Below are 9116 nucleotides of genomic sequence, written 5' to 3' on the forward strand. Positions count from 1 at the left end.
AAAGTATTGTATCCATTCTAAAATCAGAATACTCGTATATTGTTGTTGTTTTTCCAATCTCCTATTATTTTTCTAATACTTCAGGGCACTATAATAGATCAGGGCTTCATAGTTTTTCCAAACATCAACTTGGCTGATCGTGTTGAAGTACGGTGTTGGCAGCATCAGGCTGTGGAGGTATTTTTCTGTCAGAGGAACATGCTCACTTCACAAAATTGATGGCTTTCCACAGGAAGAACTTTATGTTGAAATATTAACGGAGCAGTGTTATGTAAAATTGGCTTTTTTGTGCTTTACATAATATTATAATGTTATTCACCCTTCAGAAACATACCTAGAGTTCTTTCCATTTTGACTTAAGGACAATAAAAAGTGTGCAAAGTGTATTTCCAAATATTCTGCCATTTAGGACATTTTTCTTGGTAATCATAACAGACCTGATAATTTCACTTTAGACAGTAAGAAAATAATGAAAAAATTTTTTATTTACTCAAAGTATTGCAAACGTCTGGTTTCAACTGTTTTTTAGAAAACAAAAATGTTTGTATTTTCTGAAGTTTTAGCACAAATACCCTCTGAGGTTGGTGTCAAAGACTGATACACAGACATTATCTGTGTATTAGCCTCAATATTCACAGCAAAACTAGCTGGCGAAAGGGAAGCCAGAACACAATGAAAGAAAAAGGACTACTGTGGATCTGGTAAAAGACACTGGGTTGCTGATTTTTTGCGGCTCCATCAGGGGAGCAGGGAAGCTGGGTGGTGAGGTCTTTGTGCTGGTGCTTCATCTTTAGTTTGACAGGAACCCCTGCTTTCACTGGCGCCTGAGAGAGAGATGATGACCTCATTCTTTGGTGCATTGTGATCTTTTAGAAACCAATGACGTCATCTCAGAAGCTGGCCATCGTGCAAGAGCAAAAAAAAAAAAAAAAATAAGAATTATTCTGAAGTTATGGCATCATGAAGATTATTTTTATAAACAGGAGACAAAAATAGCCAAAGAACAAAAACCTTTTGTAGAGGAAGTACTGACAGAGCTTGAGAGTCTGACAGATAATGAAGCAGGTAAACAAAAAAATTGTATTGAAAAGCAAGTAATACCAACATGAGTCACGGAGGTGACTTTGAATGAATGTAATAATAAATTGTGAATAGGATGAGAATATTAATTTTAAAAAAATCAAAGCTCCTTTTTTCATTGCATTTTGCTTTGAAGGGAAACAATCACAAAAAAAATCCTTGGAGACCTGACTGAGATTTTCAAGCACCTCTTCTCCACAACTTCTCAAAACACATTTTATTCAGACTTTTGACGGAGGTCAGTGAAGTCAAGTGAAATAAATATGAATATTAGTGCAAAAATTTCACATTTTAAACAGGTTGTCAATAGTTTCATCTGAGCTGCAGACTGATATGATTGTTTAAAACATGAGACACCGTCTACAGTCATTTGCAGGTTCTGCTCATTTTAATTGAGATCTTTTGCAAGTATAAATGTAGAAACTACTTCAGTGGCATTATTGTTACATTTTTGTGATGCTTGTCACTTATGCTAACCACAGAGCAAAGCCAACTCAAAAGATTACAACATAGTTTGGCTGCACAGCAGTAATGTAAAAGGTTCATGGTGGATATGGTGAAAAATGTCCATATTAACTCCAGAACAAAAGTGAAAAAAGATTAAGCTGGTATGAGAGAGTGAGAAATTGGTTCAGAACTAAGTATGATCTTGCTTGTTGTCTTGCATATGCACAATATGGGTCTGTTTATGAGTCTATGTGTTGAAGATGGACAGCGTGATGACAGTAACATGTAGGTGATTTTGCTGGAGTCACATTCTAGCTTCATTAGTTTTGATGTGTGGTGTGCTGCAGAGGCAATAACTCATCCTCATCTTCCTCAGAGGCGGCCATGCTCTTCCACTACATTTATTGGAAAGACCCCAACCAGTGAGCAAAGGACCAGTTAAACATGGGAAAGCATTTTGTTTTTAGCTGACACTGACGGTACAAGTGAATGGTGGACGAATTGTGGATGATGCTTTAGAAGCAGACTGTCTCTTACAGCTCAAGCCTCTGTTTCAGAAACGTTTTTCTCAACCGCATTTAGAAATTCAGCTTAAAACAGCATAGAAAGAGTAAAAATAGCAAGGCTTTGATCTTCCCTAAGACACATGCTGTGCCAAGGAGTACTCAAAAGGCTAAAAACCTGGAGAGTTGGGAGTCTGATTGCTGTGTGGGAAGTAGTTGGGTTCAAAACAGCTACAGAGAAATGCTCTTTCATCTCTCAAACAACATCATCACTACCTTAAGATTCATCCAGACCAAAAAAGATAAATCAAAGATCCCACATGCATGCAGATTATAGATCAAAAAGCGATGCAGGAGCAGCAGAATCTTTATCAAAAACAAAGTTAAAAGAAAAAAACAGCCGGCAGGTGTTGAACTTCGGTCATTTGCTCAATTGCTAAGAAGGCTGGATGCAGTAAGACAGTCACTTTTCTCAGGATATCTGCAGTCATGTTTCTGCAGGGCTGTCTGCAGTGTCTTCTGTGGCCTCGGCTTTAGCCGTATCTGCAGGTTCGAGGTTGAAGTAGCTGATGTGCTGAAATTTCAGCACCTCGTTTCCCCAGCTGGTCCACCCGGGCTGAAGACTCCGCGCAAACAGCTCCAAACACTTGGCTTCAGCTCCGACATACAACTTCAGCACCTCTGTGAAAAATTAAGACAAAGACACAATGATGCCATGATTGTTACACACAATGTGTGGCCAAACACACAACAGCTCATCTTCCTTGCATTTCAATAACGTAGGATGATACACTGCCTTGTGTTAGCTCCAGGAACACCTTCTACTGTCTAGTGTAGAGTACAGTTGTGCTGAGAATAATAGTAGTGTATTAAAAGAAAAGCATCCTTAAAATAGGATTTTTATGCAAAACACACTAGGAATGCTGCACAGAATAATCAAATCTGGGTTTCCCATTGCTTCCCTGCATGAATCTTTTGTATAAAAGCTCTTCACTTGTTACTTTGTAATAGGCTGAAGACAGAAGAGGCAGCTGCAGAACTCCTTCATACCACTGAACAGTTTTTCCTCCCTGTGAGGAGTCTGCCAGTGACCTTGGCTTTATAAGTATGGAACTCGCATTCCAGGAGAGGAACACCTGACAGATACGTTCCATTTCCCCTGCTCTCTGCTACTCTGACACTGTCTCAGTCGACATTCAGGGAGTTAATGAGCTCAAAAGTCTGCTCCCAAAACCCATCTAACCTATGTGTGCTGAATAGCCTTACTTCTTGTCCCCTCTCTGTGTCCATCAGGGAGACAAAGTCCTGGTGTGGAAAGGCCAGACATGCAGCTCAGTGACTAACTCGTCCTTAACTCATGACTCAGCTCTCAAGTTGAAAAGAGAGAAAATTTTTCACGATGATAAATCTTGAAATGGGACGGCACATCTGGATGAAAACACAAGCGAAAAGAAAAAAAGAAAGAGGTCTTTTCCTTCTGAACAAGTTACAGAGTCTTTGTTAATCCAGTTTGTGGAGATTTTTTCTATGTCTCTTCAAGATTAAGTAAGTAAAATGTACTTATTTTTAAAGTTGTGGAACATGATTAAAATCTAAATATCTCTGAATAAAATATAAGAATTAACATTTCAGTGCGCTCATCCAGAACAACATTGCTCCTTTGGGCCCTCCTTCTGTATGTCCTCCTGTAAATCTAGTTGAAAATCTGCTTTGGATTTACAAAAATTCTGCATTTTGTGAAGCCATCTTCATGGAGCATAAATCTTTCTCCAACCAACTGAAGAAAGATTTATATGACCAGGGGACTACTTTTTCTTCTTTTGACACATCAACTTCACTGTATTTTCTGGGATGTGATTTATAGCTTTGATCAGTTGACAAACATCATGTTGCCATTTTCTCCATTCTCATTGTTTTGTCTCTTGCCTTCATTTCTTGTTGATGCATATTTTCCATTGAGTTTATCATTAAAACCAGCGAAATTGAATTATGTTTCTTTGTGCCGCTAAAACAGCTCTGTAGCCTGACTCCTCAAGAGCTTTGAAGAATTTAAATGGTATTTATATTGTTTTAGGTCTAGTAAAATGCAACATTTATACATTAGTTTTGGTTTAGACGAACTGACCTTAAAATTATATTCTTAAAAGTTTCCACTCCTGAAAACCATGCATGGGTGGACAGATTCTTACTCCACAGCAACTACAAATGATATTGACCATCATCTGGGAGGGTGACACAAGTGGGTCACTGCTAAATAACTCAAATAAATGAGACGTGAATTCATCTTTTGTTACAGTAGCATAACCTTATACTGGAAGACCTTTTTTAAAAATCCATCCTTTAATTTGAATATACTTATTGATTGGAGGAACATCATATAAAATAATCATTAAAGATAAAAAAAAAAAACAGCTGGAATTACAAGACAAGTTTATTTTGCCTGTCATTAATGACTGTGCCAGATGGGATTTTGTTGAAATCAATTATTTCTTAATATAGATGAATAAGTGCAAATTAAAGGTTTGGCTATTATAATTTTTTTGTGTCTGATATTGTGGAGCTACAATAAACATTAATATATTTCCATGATTTTTATATATTTACCAGAAAAAATTAGCAAATCAGAAAGATTTTAAAGATCAAAATTGTGCTTTTTTTTCTTATATCTGAATTGAACTCTTTAACTTATAGGAATCATTTTTTGGACAACCAGCAGAGCCTTCTCACAACAAAATGCCTAAAATAAAGGAAAAAATCAAAAAAAAAAAACTGCTTTCAGTTTCCAGTTCTGCTTAATCACTCGATATCAACCAGTGAAGCTTAATTAAGGTGCATTTTTTTCTTCATTGCCTAACTAAAAGCTTCCAGGTCAGCAACAGCGGATCAACTGGAACAAACAAACCAGTTGTGAATGAAACCTGCTGAGACCCACTGACACAAACAAAGACTCACACATGGAAACCGAGCGCAATCTTTTTCCTAATCTGTTGAATCTCTATGGTGTCCCAGCTCCATGGAGGCATCATTATGATTTAAATCAATGTATTTTAATAATCTCCCTCTAGCTCTATGGGAGGGGAGCTTTTCTGTGCTGCTGAAAGGGCACCTGCAAACAGCAGCCATGTTTCACCCTCCATACTGCACCATAAATCGCATTCCCTTGAGAGGGAATGAGCTGACGTCAAGCCTTCCTTATTCATAGTTCCTGCATATGCTTTGCCAAGCTCTTACACTCAGTAGCAAGATGCATACTGGAGGTGGAACAATTGAGACAAATCTAACGTGTGTGATCTAAAAGTTTACTTTTTGACAAGTCAGATCTGTCACGGCTTCCATTATATGTAAATGTAAAAAGTATATACAGCTAGTATATTGTCTTCTCTTGTCTACAACAATAACATTCAAAAAGAAGCTCATGTTTTGACTCATGTTCAGTCTATATATGGTTCTATTTAGTGAGTTTTGTTTCCATAAAGAGGTGCTTCCCTGGTCCATACTTTCTCATGTAGGTACTGTCCTTATTAATAAAACACAAACGGCACTAGAGCAAGTGGTGTGAAGGGAAGTCGTCCTGCATTTAGATGTTATCAATGCTGCAGCTTTGCCCTCTAGTGGTGCAGAAAAAACACCACACTTTAAGAACTTACCTGACAGTGATGGCTTCTGGGAGTGCAAGGCCGAGGGAACGCTCACAATCAAACGTTTATCTTCAACTGGAACGTTTGCGGTTTGTAAAGGGCTGAAACAAAAAACATAAGTACTGTAAGTATCACCTGGAATTACCTCATCTAAAACTTTTCATTTGAAAACACAAAAGATGACTTGCAAAAGACCAGCATTTGTACCCTATTGAATCTCTGAATGCACAATCCTCATAGTGTCTTGTGATATGCTACAAACATAACACCATAAACATGTGTTACATTAACAGGTGTCATGTTTATCTGTGGAATAATATTTTCTGCTTGCCATGTCAAAGGTCAACTGCTAAAGCTGGTTTCTGCAGCAGCAAGACAAAAGATAAAGAAACGTCAGTTCTCATGGTGACTTGCCTTTCTGTCTTGCAAATATTTTGAACTTCTCTTGTCCTTGGATATCTGAGGACTTGTATTGACTTTGTGTGTCTCTTACACTCTGGCTTTATTCTCATCTTGTATAAGTTTCTCTATCAACCTGTTTTTCACCTTAATGCTTGGATAATTTTATTTTTCCACCATATCTTTGAGCAGGACAACAATTTTAAACACACAGCCATACCTATGATGAACTGGTTGAAATGAAAGCATTTTCACATGTAAAAATCATCTGGTCAAAGTCCAGATGTAAATCTAATTGAGAATTTGTGGCAAGACTTGAAAATTGATGTTCTCAAATGTCTTTTATTCAGTCTGAATGAGCTTTAATGTTTCGCAAAGCTGGTGGAGATGCACCTAGAAACACATGCACACTTGAATTACAATGAAAAGTGGTTCTAAAACCCAAGAGGGTGAAATATAAATGTTGGACACACTTTTCAGATTTAGATTTGTACCCAAAAAGTAGGGTACTGTATGAAAATCAGTCGCACCTCGTGTGATCATTGGCAGGACGATACCGACCCAGCACCAACACTTCATATGGCTTCTTGTGTGGTGAATCTAGAGGAAACACAAACTCCCCCGATGTGGTGACCTGGAGGACGAAAAGTTAGTTAGGATAAACTCCATCTGTGAAACTTACCATAAATCATTTAGCTCTAAATGTCCACTACCTTGACCCAGAACCATTCAGCAACAACTTCTACGCCCCAGTGTGGGTACAACTCGTCACGGACACATCGGAGGTGGCTGGGCCTGTTCGTAACCCAGGTGACCACCAAGCAGCCTGGAGATCCCAAGAGGGGGATGGGAAGCCGTTTCAGCTGGGATGAAGGCAAAGAGCTGTATCTTCATGGAAAAAATGTATGAGGTCAAACTCAGTCAACATGCTATATACATTGTGCTCTAAATTATTAAGCAAATTGGATTTAAGTGTCATAAAGATAAAATTTTTTGTTGGACTATAAAATTTATAAATGGTATCGGGTCAGGGCTCTAAGCATTTCTAACTGTCCACCACAATGGCTTGATAAAATATGTGAAAGCCAAATAACCTGCGACTTCTTTTCACAGACTTGTTTTCCCACGGTGGATCAATGACGATGACATCAAATCTCCTCCCACCTATTTAGGAGAGAAGAAATGTAATACTGTTCCTGGGAGAATTTTTATTAAACATTACGATGAAAAAATGTTTTTTTTTTCCTAAAAACATTTAAATGACTAACAGGTATTCCAGATGGCTTTAATAAAATTGATAATTTTCTAGATTTCACTGTCTTTTTTCATTTTCATTACACTCACATTGCACCAGTGGTTGTATTCTTGTGAAATCCGAGAGGAGGAATGCAGCGTTAGGAGGTATTATATACTCCTCCCCCATCAGAGGAACCACTGATGCCCAGGCCTGGCTGTTCTCGATCACCTGGGAGAACAGGTCGACATGTAAAGCAACGCCTTCATCTGTCAGAAGAGACTGTGTCCACTCCTGCTCTTCATCGGCCACCAGAGGGAGCTCTTTAGCTAACTCGCAGAGTGCTGCCAGTCTGCAGTCCTGGGAGGGAAGATGATCTTGGGATGTTTTTGTCTCTCCACTCAGGTATCCAAGTGACTGGGCAGAGTCCACTAAGGACTTGGTTCCCTCCAGAATAACGCTCCTGATCTGTTTCCACACATATATAGACATTATGTTTTCTGAATTGCAGACATAATTTTTGACATAATTCTATTAGCTGCTACAACATTGTTGTTACAATTATCCCTGAAGAAACTTAATAACTAATGTCATTAGTGCATTAGTGCATAATATTTTAACTGTATGTAGAGGATAAATGATATGCAAATGCATAAGGAATGCATCAACAAGTTGAGAAGAAGCTTCGACAGGTTTTGCAAAGCACTGGACAAAATCTATTCACCTTTTCATGAAAAGCCTTTGCATCGATTTCTCCTTGGTTGAGCTCACCGTGTTTTCGTTTCCGCTTCTGAAATCCAAAACACTTTATTAAATACCGATAACAGGACTACTTATCATTTTTAAAACGTGCATATTAAATGGCATCAACCAAAGAACAAGCCTCAACACATTTTGTTTACATTCAAAGAGGAACAGCCTACAGCTTCAGCAGTCTACCTTTGCGGATTTCTCTGTTTTCTGGGTCATAACAGTGAGTCCTCCATCACCTCCCCCACTCATGTTGTAATGACTCTTTGATATGTGAAAGCATTGTCTTTTAAAATTGCACTTGACGTGTGACTTGTGATGCCCAGTCCATGAGGTGCAGCTCGTGTACCCTCGGTCAATGAGCGCCTGGGAGTCCAAAACCCAGCCTGAGCTGCTCTGAAGCACAACCGACATCACGGAGGTGGAGGGCTCACCCCGGGGATGGTCGTTAAAGAACTGGTTATTTGCCTGTTTAGTCTTGCGGAGACACGCCTTGTCAATATCACGGCTGTGTGTAGAAAATTAGATTTCCCTGTAAACGATACTGAAAGGAAAGCCTGAGACCGTGATCCGCCCCTAACAGGAAGTGAAGCGTGTTGACGACATATGTGCTGGTGGTAACCGAGTCGACTCAATGTGCCGGCTCTTTTGAATGAACGAAGAAAGGTAACTCCAACCCCAATTCCAATAAAATTGAGGTTGTGTAAAACATAAATAAAAACAGATTATGATGATTTGCAAATACCTTTCAACTGGATACATAACAAAGATGAGATATTCAATGTTCAAACGGTTTCACAATGTGCAGTGGCAAGTAATAGTATTTCTACAGTTCATAGAGTATCATCAAAAGATTCAGAAAATCTGGGGAAGTCTTTGCAGGGAATAAATCAACATTGACCTTTGATCCCTCCGGTGGCACTGCATTAAAAACTGAGATATTCTGTAACAGCTTCTACTTATTTGGACAAAATGAATGGTATTACATAAATACTACTGCATATGGACCTGAATGACCAATACATCTTTATGTGGAGCAACATTGAGTGGTTTATATATAAGTTT

The 9116-nt window shown here is 38.5% G+C and overlaps 1 protein-coding gene across 1 annotated transcript; it reads right to left on the bottom strand.

Moving 5' to 3' along the window:
* Positions 1 to 992: 992 nt before the first annotated feature.
* mettl4 (methyltransferase 4, N6-adenosine) lies at positions 993 to 8619 on the bottom strand. The gene is made up of 8 exons (XM_055037176.1): positions 8241 to 8619; positions 8026 to 8091; positions 7412 to 7769; positions 7162 to 7231; positions 6781 to 6955; positions 6598 to 6701; positions 5678 to 5769; positions 993 to 2711 (listed from the first exon to the last, which is right to left on the bottom strand). Exons 1-8 carry the CDS (start codon positions 8463 to 8465, stop codon positions 2518 to 2520), a joined length of 1284 nt encoding a protein of 427 aa, XP_054893151.1. The 5' UTR covers positions 8466 to 8619; the 3' UTR covers positions 993 to 2517.
* Between the last annotated feature and the right edge of the window lie 497 nt (positions 8620 to 9116).

This window comes from Poeciliopsis prolifica, unplaced genomic scaffold (genome assembly GCF_027474105.1).
Source record: "Poeciliopsis prolifica strain line A6 unplaced genomic scaffold, Auburn_PproV2 SCAFFOLD012, whole genome shotgun sequence".
Taxonomy (NCBI): domain Eukaryota; kingdom Metazoa; phylum Chordata; class Actinopteri; order Cyprinodontiformes; family Poeciliidae; genus Poeciliopsis; species Poeciliopsis prolifica.

Bases quoted from the DNA above. Each gene is read 5' to 3' on its own strand.
- mettl4 (XM_055037176.1), bottom strand. From the start codon at position 8,465: ATGTCGGTTGTGCTTCAGAGCAGCTCAGGCTGGGTTTTGGACTCCCAG. The intron at 7,770-8,025 runs GTGAATAGATTT...GTGTGGAAACAG, and splicing joins CAAAGGCTTTTCATGAAAAG to ATCAGGAGCGTTATTCTGGA. The intron at 5,770-6,597 runs GTGCGACTGATT...TTTTTGTTTCAG, and splicing joins CCTGCCAATGATCACACGAG to CCCTTTACAAACCGCAAACG.